Source organism: Balaenoptera borealis (assembly GCF_965194805.1).
Source record: "Balaenoptera borealis genome assembly, chromosome: 14".
Taxonomy (NCBI): domain Eukaryota; kingdom Metazoa; phylum Chordata; class Mammalia; order Artiodactyla; family Balaenopteridae; genus Balaenoptera; species Balaenoptera borealis.
This window is the reverse complement of record NC_138875.1, coordinates 91,600,748-91,620,048: the sequence shown is the minus strand read 5'-3', so window position 1 is coordinate 91,620,048 and position 19,301 is coordinate 91,600,748. Positions and strand designations below refer to the sequence as shown.

At 48.7% G+C, this 19,301-nt stretch overlaps 1 protein-coding gene across 4 annotated transcripts in view; it reads left to right on the top strand.

Moving 5' to 3' along the window:
• POLE (DNA polymerase epsilon, catalytic subunit) overlaps positions 1 to 19,301 on the top strand; it is a 55,233-nt gene that overhangs the window by 5,561 nt on the left and 30,371 nt on the right. For all 4 annotated transcript variants that reach the window (XM_082355369.1, XM_082355367.1, XM_082355368.1 and 1 more), the window contains exons 3-23: positions 87 to 167; positions 597 to 641; positions 795 to 887; positions 1,197 to 1,351; positions 3,514 to 3,655; positions 3,782 to 3,862; positions 4,599 to 4,706; positions 5,027 to 5,137; positions 5,412 to 5,497; positions 5,681 to 5,800; positions 7,269 to 7,401; positions 7,495 to 7,608; positions 7,719 to 7,931; positions 8,202 to 8,309; positions 12,507 to 12,635; positions 12,710 to 12,812; positions 12,899 to 13,045; positions 13,462 to 13,607; positions 17,016 to 17,164; positions 18,216 to 18,308; positions 18,553 to 18,697. In XM_082355369.1, the coding sequence (XP_082211495.1) occupies positions 87 to 167; positions 597 to 641; positions 795 to 887; positions 1,197 to 1,351; positions 3,514 to 3,655; positions 3,782 to 3,862; positions 4,599 to 4,706; positions 5,027 to 5,137; positions 5,412 to 5,497; positions 5,681 to 5,800; positions 7,269 to 7,401; positions 7,495 to 7,608; positions 7,719 to 7,931; positions 8,202 to 8,309; positions 12,507 to 12,635; positions 12,710 to 12,812; positions 12,899 to 13,045; positions 13,462 to 13,607; positions 17,016 to 17,164; positions 18,216 to 18,308; positions 18,553 to 18,697 (2,502 nt within the window). The remainder of the gene's footprint in view (positions 1 to 86; positions 168 to 596; positions 642 to 794; positions 888 to 1,196; positions 1,352 to 3,513; positions 3,656 to 3,781; positions 3,863 to 4,598; positions 4,707 to 5,026; positions 5,138 to 5,411; positions 5,498 to 5,680; positions 5,801 to 7,268; positions 7,402 to 7,494; positions 7,609 to 7,718; positions 7,932 to 8,201; positions 8,310 to 12,506; positions 12,636 to 12,709; positions 12,813 to 12,898; positions 13,046 to 13,461; positions 13,608 to 17,015; positions 17,165 to 18,215; positions 18,309 to 18,552; positions 18,698 to 19,301) is intronic.

Below are 19,301 nucleotides of genomic sequence, written 5' to 3'. Positions count from 1 at the left end.
GTGCTCAGTTTCCCAGAGAAGGAGGAAAAGGCTCTTGTGCTGTGTAGAGGATAACTTTGTGCCCATGTTGACTGTTTCTCTTGTAGACGGAGATTTTAGATGAAGATAAACGCTTAGTTAGTGCAGTGGATTACTACTTTATTCAAGATGATGGGAGCAGATTTAAGGTAAGCCCTTGACATCCAAGAAGCTAACAACCACTCAGTAATGAGGCATAGCTGGGCTCAAAATGACAAGTGTCCTTTTAGCTCTGCAACTGTGAGGAGAGGGATTGGGAGACCTGCGCTGTGCAGCTACCTGAAGCCCTTTAGAGACATGGGCCCCTTGGAGCCACATTAGTCACCACTTAAGATGTCCTAAGAGAAGCTAGCTCAGAAAGACTGAAAGATGAGCAGCATTGTGTCTCTTAGACTCTTGCCCCTGTGATATGTGCAGGTCCTAATTTTCTATTGCACTGTCTCTCTTAAGATATGTCAAAGTCAAGGATGCATTGGATCTAGGCTAGGCTATATCAGGGTATAACAGCAAACAGCCTGTCTTCATTTTTCTTCCTTTTTTCTTTCTCATCACCCCTGAATGGGTTGTGACTCTTGCAGGTGGCCTTGCCCTATAAGCCATATTTCTACATTGCAACCAGAAAGGTAAGTCTGTGGTTCATGGCATCAGGTCAAACGACCAGTGCCTCGTTTTGTGGGGGGATTCAAAACTGGAAATAAAGAGGCTTCAAGAGAAATAAGCAAGGAAGGAAATAGACTTTACTAATGGGAAGTCCTTTCATTCTGATCCTGATTTAGGGTTGTGAGCGAGAAGTTTCGTCTTTTCTCTCTAAGAAGTTTCAGGGTAAAATTGCTAAAGTAGAGACTGTCCCTAAAGAGGATCTGGACTTGGTGAGTATCACCCAGCCCTTTCAGGGTAAATGAGGCCGGGTCCACCCTGCCCATGGGGTGAGATGGGAAGAGGACAAGTTCCGCACCTGTGGGACAGTATAGATGATGGGCTTTGGTGACTGTCCCTGTATCCTCTTAGAGAACTCTAGTGGCATAGTTGGTGCCACATGCAGAGTTGAACAAGGTGCTTTGGAGTTGCCAACTCTTCAAATCATTTATTTACCTTTGAATCGTCTCGCCTTATTTTCTCTCCCCAGTATAGTATTTTTTTCTCTTTGAACTCATGAGCACCATCTCTTCACTCTGTAGCCAAATCACTTGGTTGGTTTGAAACGAAATTACATTAAGCTGTCCTTCAACACCGTGGAGGACCTTGTCAAAGTGAGGAAGGAGATCTCCCCTGCTGTGAAGAAAAACCGGGAGCAGGGCCACGCCAGTGATGCCTATACGGCTATGCTCACCAGGTAAGCTTCATTCACATAAGCAGAGCAGCCAGTCAGTCCACAAGGACTGTGGCCCGTTTTTCCTAAGTTTACAAGATGCGTAGGAGGTGGGAAAACTCAGCAATAAAATTACCTTAATGATTGGCTCCATTCAATGTGGAAACAATTTTGAGCAATTAGGTAGACTTTCTTATATGTTCCCTTTGTGTTAAAGAAATGGTGGATTCCCAGGTTGTATTTTAGCTGTTCCTCTTTTCTTACATAGAGGGTAGATTTGTGGCTCCAAATTGAGTTGCTGTAACAGTAGACATTTTAGATTTCTAATCCCACCATCTTAACACAGTCTGTTTTCATGGTTTTTAGTAAGTGTTAAGATGTCTGCAAATTTTATTAAATACCTAGATTTACATAGCACATCTTCTTCAGAGATCCCTGGGTATTATACAGAGAAATTTAAATATAGAACAACAAACACTGTTCATTAAATATTTAGACAGCAACAGTAATAAGAAACAGGGTAAGAGGTTAAGAAGAAATCTTGGCTAATTAAAAGTTATGGTGACTTCCACACACAGATGGCCAACAGGCGCATGAAAAGATGCTCAACATCTCTATTAGAGAAATGCAAATCAAAACTACAGTGAGGTACCACCTCACACCAGTCAGAATGGCCATCATTAAAAAGTCTACAAATAACAAATGCTGGAGAGAGTGTGGAGAAAAGGGAACCCTCCTACACTGTTGGTAGGAATGTAAATTGGTGCAGTCATTATGGAGAACAATATGGAGGTTTCACTAAAAACTAAAAAATAGAGTGCCATGTGACCCAGCCATCCCACTCCTGGTCATATATCTGGACAAAACCATAATTCCAAAAGATACATGCACCCCTATGTTCATAGCAGCACGATTCACAACGGCCAAGACATGGAAACAACCTAAATGTCCATCGACAGATGAATGGATAAAGAAGATGTGGTACATATATACAGTGGAATACTACTCAGCCATAAAAAAGAATAAAATAATGCCATTTGCAGCTGTATGGATGGACTTAGAGATTATCATACTAAGTGAAGTAAGTCAGAAAGAGAAAGAAAATACTATATATCACTTATAATTTGGAATCTAAAATATGACACAAATGAACTTATCTATGAAACAAAAACAGACTCACGGACATACAGAACAGACTTGTGGTTGCCAAGGGGGAGGTGGGGGGGAGGGATGGATTGGGAGTTTGGGGCTAGCAGATGCAAACTATTATATATAGAATACGTAAACAATAAGACCTACTGTATAGCATAGGGAGCTATATTTAATATCCTGTGATAAATAATAATGGAAAAGAATTTTTAAAAGAATGTTTATATATGTATAACTGAATCACTTTGCTGTACTGCAGAAATTAACACAACATTGTAAATCAACTCTACTTCAATTTTAAAAAAAGGCACACAAAAAGTTAAGATGACTTCAGAAGAACTAATTGTATTCTCTGACAAAAGTAGATCAGTTTGGGACCCTGAGCATTTCTGCACACTACCCCCCAACAGTGGCCCATTAATTACTTTTCAGAATATTGCAAGTTGTAACCAGAGACCGAGTCCCCAGAGGCCTGCCTTCTCTAAAACCCATTGCCTTTCTTTCCCCCCTTAATAGTCCATTCGGTATTTGGAAGCTTAGTGGGCTGATATTGGAGTGAATATTCTAGTGACAGTGATTCCCTCTTGGATATGGTAAGAATAATTATGATACAGAAATAGTCACTGTTTACCTGTCACTTCACCATGCCGACAGCTTAGTGGCTAGTACCTCATGACGCTCTTGCAGGGTGGGCCTGTTACTGTCATCCTCTTTTTCTTGATGAAGAAGTAAGCTCAGTGAGGGTGGGTCACATCTGTAGACATGCCTCCCAGGTAACAGTTTCCTTTCTTTGCTCTTTTAAATGGGGTGTAACTTATATCCTATAAAATGAATGTCCTAAGTATACTGAACTTCCTTGTGTCTGTGGCCTGCTGCTTGGGGTGGGGGTCATCCAAGGTCATTCCTTACGAAGGGCCTGTCCTGATCATCTCAGCCACCTTGTAAAACTTTAGTGTTTTCATTGTATGGACACTGGTCTTCCCCACTCCAGCCCCTAGCGGAGCATAGTTGAAAGAGCTGCTGTCTTTATTTTGCAGTGTTCTGCGAGGGGGCAGTGTGATTACTGATGAAGAGGAAGCCTCTAAGAAGATTGCTGACCAATTGGACAACATTGTGGACATGCGAGAGTACGACGTGCCCTACCACATCCGCCTCTCCATCGACCTGAAGATCCATGTGGTGAGTGGGCTGTTGCATGTGGGCAGTTCCTGATAGCCAGGAGGTGATATTGAAGGATAGATCCATAGAGTTGACTTCCTTGGACAGACGTAGAAGTCTTTAGTTAATGCACCACACGTCTTGCAGGCTCACTGGTACAATGTCCGGTACCGAGGAAGTGCCTTTCCAGTGGAAATTGCCCGCCGCGATGACCTTGTTGAACGACCCGTAAGTACCACTTGCCTTTCTTCCATCCTAAACTTTCCAGTTGTTTTTGGAGAGTGAATTCTGCGCTGAAAGGTGAATTTGATTCAGAGATTTGTTTGCTTCTTTTTCCTCAAATACCTTCTTAAAAAAATTATGGGGTAATTGTTTTTTCCATCAGTTTTTGACCTGACAGTATAATTTCACTTTGCACACATACATCATCACGTGACGTCAGTATTTGAGCTAGGCTGGATCGGAACATTTGAGGGAAAGCTCTGACTTCCATTTTGGGTGGTTAATAGTAAAGTGATACGTTGAAAAATGGATTCATAACTGGTTTGGGGACAGCTTTGTGATCTTGGGAAAGTCTATACTCTGTTTTCTCACATCCAAGGTGAAGTTGTCAGTTCTGTATCATAATCTCTTGTCAGGGTTGTCATAAAGGACAAAATGAGTGGTGCATTTTAAAGAGCTTTGAGACTCACGTGTTCTGTAATTCTAGACTTCTCCTGTGAACAGCTACTCTAGCATTTTCTCATACGTTTAAGTTTTCATATCATCATGGTATTCTGGACATAGGTCCTTCATCCCCAAGATGCCAGCCCCACTTCCTCCTGAACCTTTCCCCACAGCAGCTTGACTCCTGCTTTTAGTAACTGGCAGTAGAGGTGGAGGTGGTGGGTGTCAAGAGGACCACAGGGTCTCCAGAGCTCAGCTTGGTTTGTGGCCGACTTAATGCTACATTTTGTCCCTTCAGGACCCTGTGGTTTTAGCATTTGACATTGAGACGACCAAACTGCCCCTCAAGTTTCCCGATGCTGAGACTGATCAGATTATGATGATTTCCTATATGATTGATGGTCAGGTGAGTGGTGCCTTCTGGGATGTAAGCTCTCTGTGAACAAGGACCATAGCTGGTCCCCAAACCAGAACAGTGTCCACCCTTGGTTAGTACTGTTTTTGTGAATAATGAGTGAGTGGAGTCCACAGAACCTGTTCTGACATCCAGCCACGCTCTGCCTTCCAGGCAAATCTGAGGATTAGGTCGCGTGTCTCTTCTTGGGAAAGCCAGGGCGCTTCAAGTTGCTGCAGAGATTTTGTAGTGAGAGTCTCTGGGCTGCGTGTGAGAGGTGTGTCTTTGGCTTTGTGTCTCTAACTCATACTAACTGCTAATGAACTTCCCAGGGCTACCTCATCACCAACAGGGAGATTGTCTCAGAAGATATAGAAGATTTCGAATTCACCCCCAAGCCAGAATATGAAGGGCCCTTCTATGTCTTCAATGCGCCTGATGAGGTAGAGGTGTCACTTGGGAAACTGCCTGATGTTTGGGGTAGAGTGGGAAGGGGAGGCGGGCCTGGTGACCCTCTTAGCCCTCGGCATTCCTTTAATCATAGCAGCAGCTGGACTCAGTCCCCAGTGGCTGGTCCTCATTCACCTGGAGGCCCCGTTGGGTTGGAAATAACAGGCTCATGTGAGGTTGCTGCTCCTCAGCTTTGGAGAGCTGCCTGGAAATCGCTTGAAGGAGAGTAAAAGCAACCCTCTGACCGCTAAGATTTGTTGAATTCAGGTTCATCTAATCCAAAGATGGTTCGAACACATCCAGGAGACCAAACCCAACATCATGGTCACCTATAATGGGGACTTTTTCGACTGGTGAGTCAGAAAAGGGGAGGGGAGGGGAGGGAGGGGGAGGAGGAGCACCGCTGGGTGGCACGGGTGGGCTCCTCACTCCGTTTGAGAGGAGATCGTGTGGGGCATCCCCTGGGGGCAGTCTTCCCTGTCTGTAGGAACTAGAGACTCACTGCCCCATGTGCTTGTCCATCCTCTCGTCATTAGGCCGTTTGTGGAGGCCAGAGCAGCGGTCCATGGACTGAGCATGTACCAGGAGATTGGGTTCCAGAAGGACAGCCAGGGGGAGTACAAAGCACCCCAATGCATCCACATGGACTGTCTCAGGTAGGCCCCACAGCTCACCTGGCGGCTGGTCACAGTGTCTCATGAGGGCTTTCTGTGAGTGAGGTCCAAGGTTCCCTTCTCGCACACGCTGGTCCTGTCCACAAGAAGTAGCTCCCATCATCTGAGAGGACAGTGGCTGCCGGCTCTGCCCAGGTCCCGGGATGTGTCTTTCATCATTTGTTCATCATTCATTCAGTCAGCAAACACATGCTGAGCACTGGTCCTCAGGGTGTGGAAACCAGACCAGAAAGAAAGACCTGGTAGAGTGAGGCCCGGTGCTATGGGAGCTCGTGGAGGCGCCTGGCTTCCCACACGAGGTTGGGTGTGGTAGTCGGGCTCGTGCATGGTGTCCAGGCAGGCTGGGGTGTCCAGGCTGAGGACAAGTGTGCAAGGTGGCCCAGTGTCGAGAGGCAAGGCTGGAGTGGAAGGAGGCCTCGTGGGCTTTCCGTGCCTGGTGGCGAGGGGCTTTTATCTTGGTGGTCGTGGGGAGCCACTGATGCATTTTCTCTTTAGCCCTGATGTTATGGCCTGTGGATTGAAGGGGCAGGCCGGGTCATAACGTGCACAGGAGTGAAGAGGGCTGGACTAGAGGTATTTGAGAGCCGAGGACTTGGGGATCTGTAGATTTGGGGGCAGGTGCAGGAGGCGTGGGAAGCTCTGGTTCTCAGGGCTTGGGGTGGGCTCATGGGGCAATAGGACAGAGCTCGGGTTCCGAGTGGAGGCAGGCCTGGGAGCCCTACCCACATGGAGGGCCTGGAGACTGTGGGGCACCATGATGTGGTAAAAAAAAAAAAAAAAAAAAAAGTGATAGTTGATAGATTCTCAAGAAGAGAAGTAAAAGAGAAGCGGGCACCCTCAGTGGAGGCAGCAGTGCCAGGGAGGCCCCAGCGGGGCATTTCTGAGGGAGAGGATGGCCCACAGGGCAGGGAGGCCAAGGAAGGTGAGATTGGATGCTGCCAGTAAGAAGACGTGGGTCCTAGAGAGACAGCGGTGTGTGTCATGGGGAAGAGGTGGCGATGGGCACGAGGTGGCCTGGAGCGTTTCTGTGCTGAAGGGATGGTGCAAGAGGATGAGGGGAGTTTGACAACAGGGTGTGAGGGGCGGGGAGAGCGGGGCAGAGCCGGGCAGAGCCTGGTGGCACCTGTAGAGGGGACAAGCTGTGGAGGGATCCAGAAGGCCGGAGGGTGCAGGTTCCTGCCTGCTCACCTTTGTATTTCTCTGTGAGGCTGAGAGGAAGGCCGTAGGACTGGCTCTGGCATCTCCTTGTTTGTGGGTTTGTCTGAAATTGACTGGATCCGGGTGAAAGCTTTTCACAAGGGGCCTGCACCACGTGACGCCTTGGAGATGTTTGGGATACCCATCAGGACCCTGCATCTTCCTGTGGTGTGTCCAGCTTTGCAGCCTCTCACAGGTTCCTGGGCTTCGTCTCAGAATCATCTCTGGCTTTTGCTCTCTTTCTCATTCCCAGGTGGGTGAAGAGGGACAGTTACCTTCCCGTGGGCAGCCACAACCTCAAAGCAGCTGCCAAAGCCAAGCTGGGCTATGACCCCGTGGAACTGGACCCCGAGGACATGTGCCGGATGGCCACTGAGCAGCCCCAGGCACGTGCACTGCCTCGCTGAGTTGCCCTTCAGCTGGGGGTGGTGGCCTGCTGGGCGCCTCACTGACCTTACTCTCTGATACTCTGTCCTTAGACGCTGGCCACCTACTCGGTGTCAGACGCGGTGGCCACGTACTACCTGTACATGAAGTACGTCCACCCCTTCATATTCGCCCTGTGCACCATTATCCCCATGGAGCCCGACGAGGTCAGTGCCTCTCCCGGCCCGCTGCCTGCCAGGGGTGGTCCCAGGCCGCTGATGCGGACGCAGCCATTGGATTTTGCTGTTTGGCTGGAAGCCTGGCATTTCCGCCGTAGGTGCTGCGGAAGGGCTCCGGGACGCTGTGTGAGGCCTTGCTGATGGTACAGGCCTTCCACGCCAACATCGTCTTCCCCAACAAGCAGGAGCCAGAGTTCAGCAAGCTGACAGAAGATGGCCACGTGCTGGACGCCGAGACCTACGTGGGTGGCCACGTGGAAGCCCTGGAGTCGGGCGTGTTCCGCAGCGATATCCCCTGCCGGTTCCGGATGGTGCGCCCCCCCGAGGCTCCTGAAGCTGGGCCTCTTCCCGCCAGAGCTGTGGGCGGACCCAGGAGGGACCCAGCCCACAAGGGCTGAAATAAAGCCCTCGCCCCGTGGGCCCCTCGCCAGCCGTCCTTTGTCTGGCCTGCCGTTTAGGGTGCTGTAGGGCGAGCACTTGGCTCCTGGAGCGTTCTCATTGTAGCGTCCCACCTGAGGCAGGTTGCTTGGTGCGAGGGCATTTTCCTCTCTTACTCACGGCCTCTCGGTTGTTTGTGTTAGAATCCTGCTGCCTTTGACTTCCTGCTGCAGCGGGTGGAGAAGACCATGCGTCACGCCATCGAGGAAGAGGAGAAGGTGCCCATGGAGCAGGTCACCAACTTCCAAGAGGTAATGCGCGGGGGGCTGGAGAGGGGACGGTCTGCTTACACGCCTCGCCTTGCACATTGGCTTCTTTCATCGGCATGTTTATTGTGCACCTATTGTGTGGTGGCGCTTGGGCGCCGAGACAGAGGACACGGGGCCTGGTCCGGTCTAGTTAGGACAGGAGAGCGTGGTGCTCGCAGTGAGTGACTCGACTTGGTGAGGTGGGAGAATTTCACAGAGATGGCGAAGGCTTTCGGGACAAAGTGGTGTGATGTGGGAGCGAGGAAGGCAAGTGAAGGGTTTCGTGCCAGTTCACCTGAACTGTATTTTGTAGGCAGTGAGGAGCCATTGGAGGATTTTTACTTTTTATTGTCAAGAGACTTTAAAAAATGATGGTAGGAGTTCCTACAAATTACAGGGCAGAATACAGTGACTGTAAAGTCCATCACATAATGGTTAGAAAACGCCATATGCAAAGTGCGTCACATGACTGGAGGCCCTAGGCACCTCCCACTTTGCTGTCCTGTTCCTTTGGATGCGGCACATCTTGGGTCTCTGTCCGGTCCTGCTCAACACTTTAACGTATTCAACTACTTCAGTACTTTGCAGTTCTTACCAGTTCTAGGATTGATTTCAAGAAACGCCTTGTAACAGATTCACCAGGCAAAATTCAAAGAAGAACGTGTGCACATGCTCTGCAAACTATGAAGTACTGTGCAGCTCTTGTCAGCTGCAGCTGTCATGTACTTTGGGAACTCTCCATGAACCAACTTGGGAAGAAGAGAGTCTGGGCTGAATAACAAATAGGAGTTAAAGAACAACTTGAACAAAATTACTACTTTCTTTTTTGCGGGGCTGGTGTGGGGGTGGGCGCAGCAGGCGGAATCTTAGTTCCCAGACGACCAGGGGTCAAACCCAGGCCCCTGGGAGTGAGAGCACTGGGTCCTCACCACTGGACCGCCAGGGAGTTCCCAAAAGAGACTACTTTCACGTCCAAGAACCAATGAAATGAGTGAGGAGTGAGGCTTAAGGTACGCTAACTGGAGGGACTCCAGACACCTTAGTGAATCTGGATGTGAACTCTTTCTGGGTGACAGGTAGCACGTCTTCGTAGCTGTCTCCAAAGTCCCTGAAACTCCTCTATAGGGTGGCCCAGGGTCTTTAGGGGAAGGGCAGCAGGTTCACCTTTTTGTTCCTGAGTGATCATCCGGGCAGTGATATGATGACAGCTGGTGGGAGGGGTCAGCTGGGGGCTCACAGCGACGTCTGGCCTGTCCAGGTGTCATCCCAGCCTTCCGCCCCTTACTTGGGTCGTCTCATCTTCCCTCCAGAGCAGCATTTCAGAGCTTGCCTTAGCACAGAGATGGATGGGGGATTGTTCTCCGAATGGCTCATTTGCCTGAGATTGTTAGAAACAATAAGTATTATGTTTCTGGTATTTCCTGTTCTACTTGATAGATATTCCTTTTAGTCATTTTTTCCTTACTAGTTGGAGTTTGACTCCTTTGGAGGGTTTTAAGGAACTTTTTAATACTAAGGGCAATTTTGCATTCAAGTGATTTTCTAATGTGACTTTACCACAGTTAATGTATTTCATAAAAGATGGCTACCCTTCTGATTAATGTTTTTCTTCTGGTTAATTTTTGCATAATTTAGATGTTTTCCAGTTTATACTTGAATGTTTAGAGATTGGCAAACTATAGCCCATAAGGCCTGTTTTTGTACAGTCAGCAAGCTAAGAATGGTGTTCATATTTTTAAATGTTGTAAAAAAAAATATGTGATAGACTGTGGCCACAAAACCTGAAGTATTTATTATCTGGTCCTTCACAGAGGTTTGCCGACCCCAGATCTAAAGGTTTTTTTTTTTTTAGCCAGCTTGTCTAAGAATGCCAGTGTATTAAATTAAATTATCTAATGAATATTAGAATAACTCCTAAATACAGTAGTTCTCAAATTTTAGTGTTGCATACATTTTGGATAAAATGAACTTATCAAATAAGTACATACCTAATGTTCTGGTTTAACTAGGTGTTACATTTGGGGAGTGAATAAAAATAAAAATAAAACAAAAATACATGGCTATCAGAAGCCTGTTTAGCCTTTTATAGTTTCAGTGACTGTTTTTGTTTTTTAGGACAATATTTTTATTTCTAGAAGCTCTGTTGGTTCTTTTTCAAATGTGCTTTATTTCTTTAAAGTGGACTTTTTCTCTTCCTATGTTTTATTTATTTTCTAATTTTAATTTTTTATTGAAGTATAGTGATTTATAATGTTTCAGGTGTACAGCAACGTGATTCAGTTTTATATATATATATATGTACATATGTATATAATCTTTTTTTTTTTTTTTTTGCCTGTGCCGCGTGGCTTGCAGGATCTTAGTTCCCCAACCAGGGATTGAACCCATGCCCCTGCAGTAGAGGTGCAGAGTCCTAACCACTGGACCACCAGGGAATTCCCTATATATATATATTTTTTTTTCATATTCTTTTCAATTATAGGTTATTACAGGATATTGAATATAATTCCCTGTGCTATACAGTAGGTCTTTCTTGTTTCTCTTCCTGTGTTTTAGATTTTTGCTCTTTATTGTCTTTAATTAGCCTCATTTTAGCATGTTTACTCCAGGAGGTTACTCCTCTGACGTTCTCAGGGGTCTCCTCCCACTGTGTCTGCTCTCAGTCATGGTGGGTGTTTTTTCCCCATGTTCTGCAGTTTTGGAATGTGAATTCCTCTTCAGTAGGAGGACTGTCAGGTAATTTTACAGTTTCTTCCTGATTCCACAAAAGTGACACAGGCCTGATGTCCCTTCTTATCTGGTTCCTTGGCTGGAGGGTCTCAGTCTTAGTGGAGAGTTTAATGCAAATCACAGACCTCTTAGCACCCGTGATGACAGATGCTCAGGGAAGATGCTTTCTTTGCCCAGAGCCCAGAATGCACATGGTTTTGGTGAGCAGACTTGTTCTAGTTTATTCTTTTATGGAGGCGGCCTTTGAGAATCCTGCCTTTATTTGGGGCTCTGTGTTTTGTCTCCCTGTTGTGTGTAGCTTGCCCCTCCCTGAGGAGGCATGAGAAGTGTGAAGGAAAGAGCTCACAGCACAGGCCTGAGGCCGCTGACCTCAGCAAGGCCTGCTGCTCGGCTGCCCTTGGCCGGCATCTGGGAACCCGGGTTCCAGGAGGTTTCTCGCTTCCCTCTGATAGGAAGGCCTCACGGACGCTCAGGTTGCTTGTGCAAACAAGGTGGTCTGTGCTGAGCACCTGCTTTCCTTCTGGGAGTCCGGGTTTTGGTCCATGCAGGCAGAGCTGCTTACGTGAATGGCCCCCAGTAAGAACCCTGGGCACTGGGTCTCCACGAGCTTCCCTGGGAGATAGCACTTCTCATGTGTTGTCACAGCTTGATGCTGGAAGAATTCAGCTCACCCAAGCTTGAGCCTGGGCTCCTCCGCAAGCGCCTTTTTCCTTTGCTGATTGAGCTCTGTGTCTTTTCCCTGTGAGTCACCAAACCTGGGGATGGTCTTGGGGACCCCAGCCCAGGGCCCGGCCCTGCCCTGCCAGGCACCCATTGAGTCAACTCACTGCTCTGGTTTTGAGTCTGCTCGTCACTTTTGCTCTCTGGGGATGACTTAGAAGCTCAGAATTGCATTTACAGGGATAGTTTTCACATTTCATTTAGGATTTCTAGGTGTTTGGCATTAGGAGGGTTTTTAAGCTAATAGCTTTGGCTGGAAACAGAATCTGATTCATTGGTTTATAAAGTAATGCTGGAAACAGTCAAGCGTCACAGTTCAGAGCAGGTGTTTGGTCTAAGAGGGCCCGTCCTTGAGCCCATACTAACCTCTTGAAACTTCGCATCCATCAGATGAGGGATTGCTGGCATGTTGATGTTGTGGCACACGCCTGCACCATGGGGGCACTCGGGGCACCCAGGAATTGTGGCTCTTGATAATCTAGCTGGGTCCCCTACTTGATAGCAGACGGGCTGTGCCATGTGAGGCCACAGACTCTGCGCTTTTCTCCCGACCCCCAGAGTTCTTTGGGGTGGAGGCTGCTGCTTCCCGTGATGCTGTCCTGTCTTTTCTTGCAAGTCCCCTGCACCTCCAGGGCCTGGTGTTGGTATCTGTCGTCTGTCTGCGACCCATGGTGCTTTCTCTGTCACTCTGTCCAGTCTCCAGTTTTCGTCTTGGTCGCCAGCCTCCACTTCTTTCCCCTTTCTCTGTAGGTGTGTGATCAGATTAAGACCAAGCTCACCTCCCTGAAAGACGTTCCTAACCGAATTGAGTGTCCCCTTATCTACCACCTGGACGTGGGGGCCATGTACCCCAACATCATCTTGACGAACCGCCTGCAGGTGAGAGAGATTCTCACATCAGAATCAAGCTCTTTTGCCCAAACCCTAATTGTTCCCTTCCTATCCCCTCACAGCCCTCTGCCATGGTGGATGAGGCCACCTGTGCTGCCTGTGACTTCAACAAGCCTGGAGCAAACTGCCAGAGGAAGATGTCCTGGCAGTGGAGGGGCGAGTTCAGTGAGTGTCCGCCCTGGGTGGTGCTGCTCAGCAGGGAGCGGTGGCTGGGCCTCTATCACAGACTCTCTTCCCATCACCCCTCCCAGTGCCAGCCAGTCGCAGCGAGTATCATCGGATCCAGCACCAGCTGGAGTCAGAGAAGTTCCCTCCCTTGACCCCAGAGGGCCCAGCCCGGGCCTTTCACGAGCTGTCCCGCGAGGAGCAGGCTAAATACGAGAAGCGGAGGCTGGCAGGTGAGCGGTTGGGCCAGCGCACATCTCCACAGACTGCGTTTTCTCTGACTTTTGAGTCTTCGTTGGGCTGTGTTGGTGTGTCACACCTTGAGGTCAGTCGACCCAGTTGTTGAACTAGATGAGACCACTGTGAACTAGTTCTTCCTATAGGCTTCTTTTTGTCATTTATCCTTCAGTGCATGTTCAGCTACCAGACCCTCCTTCCTGTGGTCTTCACGTGTTTGGTCCATTCATACGGGGCTGCCGTTTCTTTCATATGCTTCACTAGCACACGTCTTTCTGAGTTTTCTGCTCCTTTGCATTAACCTAAAAAGCCACGTTTGTTGGCATCCATTGCCTAGCTTTCTTGGCTGTGTCCAGGAGGCCTGTCTGCTGTGTGGAGTCTCACATGCCCCCCACTCTCAATTGTGCCTCAGATTACTGCCGGAAGGCATACAAGAAAATCCACGTGACCAAGGTGGAAGAACGTCTCACCACCATCTGCCAGCGGGAGAACTCCTTCTATGTGGACACAGTGCGTGCCTTTCGGGACAGGCGCTACGAGTTCAAAGGTCTCCACAAGGTGAGCCTGACCTTTGTGAGGTCGGAACAGAGTCTAGTTTCTGAGGTGAAAATCCTTGCTTGGCGCTGTCTAGATGTGTTACTCCCCACCTCTGGGCTGGTACCTGCATTCAGACAATAAATGTGCAGTTGTATTTAACTTTGAAGAATTAAGGGCCTGGGGCCTTGCAACTATTCTGAATGATTGCTTTTAAAGTCATTATCTAGAGCAGGGGGTCAGGAAACTATGGCTGGGCCAGCCATTTTTATAAATAAAGTTTTATTGGAACTGAGCTGCATTTGCCCGCAGCAGGGAGGGAGCAGCAGAAACTGAGGCCTGCACGTGTACAGTACACACCACGTGGCCCTTTACTTAGCCGACCTCTGACCAGGAGGAGTGAGGGGAGTGTTTTTACTGACATGTTTGATCCAGTAGGATTAAGGGAAATACATAGAAATACGTAGCAATACCTCAGTTGTAATATCAACAAGCAATTGTGTTCTATTTAAGCAAATCATTTTTTTCTGAGAGACCTTCCTTCACTGCTAGACTCAGTGAGTCATCCCACCCTGCCTTGATAGACTGTTGTCATTGTGCTTTATTATTATCATTTTTAACTTTTTTGGTTTTTTATTATGATAAAATATACACAACATGAAATCTAACATTTTAAAGTGTACAGTTTACAGGCATTTAGCAAATTCACATTGTTGTGCACGTATCACCACCATTCCTCTCCAGAACTCTTCAACATGAAACTCTGTACTACCTTAACAATAACCCTCCATTCTGTACCTTCTGTGGACTTTGGTCACTCTAGGGACCTCATATAAGTGGAGTCCCACAGGATTTGTCCTTCTGTGACTAGGTTATTTCTCTTAGCCTAATGTCGTCATGGTTCGTTCATGTTGTAGCTTATGTCAGAATTTCCTTTTTAAGGCTGAATAATATTCCATTGTATGGACATAACACATTTTGTTTGTCCAGTCATCCATCGCTGGACAGTTGGGTTGCTTCCATGTTTTAGGTATTGTGAATATTTCTGCTGTGAATTATTCATCCCTCGTGTAGAGGCATCTCTTTGAGATCCTGCTTGCAGTTCTTTTGGGTATATACCCAGAAGTGGAATTGCTGAATCATATGGTAATTGTATTTTTTTTTCTTAAAGGAGAAAAATTTTATTTTACTTTTAAATTTTTAATTAATTTATTTGGTTGTGCTGGGTCTTAGTTGAGGCTTGCTGGCTCCTTAGTTGCGGCATGCGTGTGGGATCTAGTTCCCTGACCAGGGATCGAACCCGGGCCCCCTGTGTTGGGAGTGTGGAATCGTAACCACTGGACCACCAGGGAAGTCCTGGTAATTGTATTTTTAATCTTTTGAGGAACCACCATACCTTCTCACTTTATTTTAATTAAACTATTGAGTTACTTGTTCATCTGTCTGCCTCATCAGAGTGCCGAAAGTGTAGTGACTGTCTGTCTTGTTCTTTAGAGTCTAACATATTACTTGGCACATAGTAGGCACTCAATAAATATCTTAATTTTTTTTGTTCTTTAATGCCAAACTTTTAAAAAAATTTCTTCTCACATTGGACGAGGAATTTGCTGAAATATTTATGGCCTTCTTTGCATTTCTTTATCAGTTGCTTTTACTAGGGACCTCCTGAGTAGCTCTTGTTTCCCTAGTTAATAAGACACAGATGGGCCTGGCTTCTTGTCCTAGGGTACGTCAGGATGGCCATTCGCATCACGGAAGCTGGCAGTGCGGTGTCGCCAGCCCCCCACAGTTCCTGTTAGCTGAGACTCGCTTCATCTCGATGGAGCAGGGGGAGCTAAGCTGCCAAACGCCAGCCTCACAGCTGCTGGGGGCTGAGCTGTCCATCGGCCTCTTTGAGGCTCAGCGTCCCGGGAGGTACAGCCCGTGTGGACACGAGGGCCAGGTGTCACCGTGTTGAGCCTCCCACCCCGACCCTGGCTGGCACCGGGCGTTCCGGGGGTCCTGCGAGCCCCCTCCCCACCCCCTCAGCACTAACAACCTGACGTCTTCCCGTGTGATACAAATCCTGGAAAGCCTTTCATTCACTCAGCACGTTTACTGAGTGCCTGTTATGTGCCCGACACTCTTCTAGGTACTGAAAAGGTATCAGCTGGGGGAGTAAAGGTGAAATGTTCTGAGATGGAAGGAGAATGTCTGGTGTTTGACCACTGTGACAGCATGTAGCCTAGCAAACGGAAAGAAATGCTGCTCAGGCAGGAAGTGAGTTCATACGCCCCTGAGCGTCCTTGTCTGTCACCCTCCCTGGTGGCTGTGTCTACTTTGTTGAGGTAACATTGACGTGGGATAAATCTGACCCTTTCAGGTGGGCAGTTGTATGGATTTTGACAAACGCATACAGCTGTGTAACCACCACCACAGTGAGGAGAGCATCTCCTTTGCAGCCAGTTACAGTAGCACACAGTCCTGGTTAGCAGTGCGGCGTCCGTCTTCCACCGCTTGGTCTGGTGTCTGGTAAACAGTTGTTTGTTCATAAGTATTGGCTAAGGGGTAAATTGTTATTCTAAGATGTCTCCTCTAATGCCGTGCACCTTGCTTTCAGTCAGTGGTTTGTGAGTTACGTAGTTTGAGAGACCCTGTCACTCAGCTTGTCCAGTCTATTAATAAGAGAGTAAATGGAATAACAGGACTTGGACTGGGAGCCCCTGGGCCTCTAGTGGAGCAAAACCCCTGCCTCTGTCACTGGTCTTCAGGCGTGGATTTCATCCCCTTCTCCAGTTAGCGGCCAGGTTCTGGGTTCCGTCCCAGGAGGCTGAAGTTGCCCCAAGTCTGAGGTGTCCAAGTGAGTTGTTGCTGTCAGAGTATTTTCTCCTAGTCCTTAGTCTCACAAAAAATAAAAATGTAATATCGATATATTCCTTTGTGTTCAGAACTCCTTTCAGGATATCTGTCTTACATGGGGCAGTTCGAGATTGAAGGTGATTCTGGATTGGTGAGAACCAAGCGTGCCAACCCTATGAGGAACAAGTTGATGTTGTTTCCATGTTAAGTTTCTCGGGTGTAATAATAGCATTGAGGTTACGTAGGAGAATGTTCTTGTTCCTGGAAATGGTATGCTGAAGTATTTAGGGGGCTCCGGTCATGAGAGCTACATCTTTCCATTGTTTGTGCCAATAGAGAGAGAGAGAATGGAATAAAGGAAATATGGCAAAAAATATCAACAGTGGCCCCTCTTTTTTTTTTTTTTTTTTTTTTTTTGCCCCTCTTGCATATGGTCTTCACTCTACTTTTTTTCAAGTTTCCTATAGACTGGAAATTTGCAACATAGTAAACCTTGCGCCACTGGCGATAGAGAATGTGAGCTGGAAGAGTGGGGGGTGATCAGCCTGTGCAGGTCTCAGGTGTGGAAAAAGAAGCTCTCCGTGCCGGTCTCAGGTGTGGAGAAAGAAGCTCTCTGCGGCTGTGGAGGTGGGAGAGGCAGCGGAAGCAAAGCGCTGCAGGAACATGGAGGTCCTGTACGACTCCCTGCAGCTGGCTCACAAGTGCATCCTCAACTCCTTCTACGGCTACGTCATGCGCAAGGGGTAGGCTCCTGCCCGGGTGCCTGGTGGGGCCGATGGGGCTAGCGGACGAAGGGAGGAGCTGAGATGCGTGGGGCCCATGGGCACGAGTGAGAGGCGAGAGGCAGGGCCGCGGTTCAAGGAATGTGGGAGAGCAGGTTGGGTAGGGGTGGAGGTCACGCGGACTCAGAGGGTCCTGGGCGTCAAGGGGGTCAGTACTGCTGGACGTGTTCTTCTGAGCATCCTGGGCTGCAGACAGCGGTGTGGGAGTTTCTGGCATACGACTAGTGAGGGGTGTAAATAAAGCCTTCTGAGAAGTCGAGAAAGCCAGGAGCGGGTGTCCTAAAGCCCCATGGAGACTGTGCCCGGGGTCGGGGGCCAAAGGGAGATGAGGCAAGGTGGGGCCTGTGTCCATTGGACTGACAACCAGGTGGGTGGGGGCCTCGGGAGAGCAGGTGATCGAAGGTGAGGCCTAGCCCCTGTGGTTGGAGACTGGGAGGGTCAGCATGGCGGCCTGGAGAAGGGGGAAGGTGGTGATGGGGCCAAGGACTGGTCTGAGGGGGAGAGGCCTTGATTATCTGTTGCTGCTTTTTAATGGCAGAGAGGGAGGGGCTGAGAGCAGGGCTAGAACCAGAGCAGAGTTCCCTGGGGTAGGAGGGCCTGGCCTCAGGTCGCTTGACACCTCTGAGACCTGGTGTGAACACTGAGCCAGGTGGGCTGGTGTTTTCCCTGAGAAGTCAGGGGATGAGAGTGGGCTTTGGGAGAACGGAGAAGGCATGAGACCGTGCTGGGGAGAGTGGGAGGGGACTCATGGACACACGGCCATCTGGCTGGTATTGAGAGTCCTGCTTAGCTGAGGTTGTGAGCTGTTGCAGTGGCAGCATGCTGCATCCTTCCAGAACTTTCCTGAGCAGAGCCCTGCACCTTGAAGTAGAAGCAGAGGAGTGTCCTCAGCACAGAGCTAAATTCCACCTTAGTTCTTCCCTGCTTCAGACGTCCCCTCCTCCCAGCCCCAACTCTAGCGACCCTCTAGAGGGAGCCCCTCCCACCCCTCTGCTGTGACTGTCCCTCCCAGGGCCCGCTGGTACTCCATGGAGATGGCTGGCATCGTCTGCTTCACGGGGGCCAACATTATCACCCAGGCGCGGGAGCTGATTGAGCAGATCGGGTGAGTGCTGCACTTGGTCAGCTGCTGAGGCTGGGTGGGGCACGGCCTGGTAGGGGAGGCCGGATGGCTGGGGGAGAGAAGGGGCAAGTTGGTGAAGACAGAGCTGGAGATGGGCAGGTGTTTCGTTCTGTGGGTTCACGACCAGGAGGAGCCTTGTCCACCGTCAGGACTTGGCGTGGGGTTCTTGCTCTGTAGGCATCAATGTCCACCATCCATGTGGCCTCATTTCTCTGTTTCCCTGAAGGAGGCCCTTAGAGCTGGACACAGATGGAATATGGTGTGTCCTGCCCAACAGCTTCCCCGAAAACTTTGTCATCAAGACGACCAGTGTGAAAAAGCCCAAGGTGACCATCTCCTACCCTGGGGCTATGTTAAACATCATGGTCAAGGTGAGCCTGCGTCTCCAGTGAGGGGCTACCGTCTGGGCTTGGCTTCCTCGTGCCACCGCTCCGACGGGGATTTGGGAAAGGGGGCTGGGCTGGCTGTCACACTGGCATGCTCCCCTTCCTGACTTCAGGCCACTCCGTCTCCAACCTTCAGATTGTTTTTCTGTAGCCTGAGCATCTGTCCAGAAAATGCTATGCTCAAAAGTTACCTGAGTCTACATTCTCCTTCAGCGTAATACCCAGACTGACAGAAAGATTGCAAAAATAGAACAGAGAATTCCTGTATATCCTTCAGCCTGCTTCCCTTAATGTTAAGTAAGATCTTTTATAAAGCGCAGTGTAATTGTCAGAATTAAGTCACCTTGGCACCACACCGTAACTCAACTACAGCTGTATTTGGATTCCCCACTTTTTGCAGGACTGTGCACCGCGTTTGGGCGCCCTGTCTCCTTAGTCCCCTCCAGCCCGGCAGCCCCTTGGTCTCTCCGGTCTCTTATGACCAGGACACTTCGATACTGGTCAGGTGCTTTGCTAACTGACCCTTAATTTGAATTTGTCTGTTGTTGTTTGTTATTAGACTGAGGTTATTTGGGTTTTTTGGAGGAAC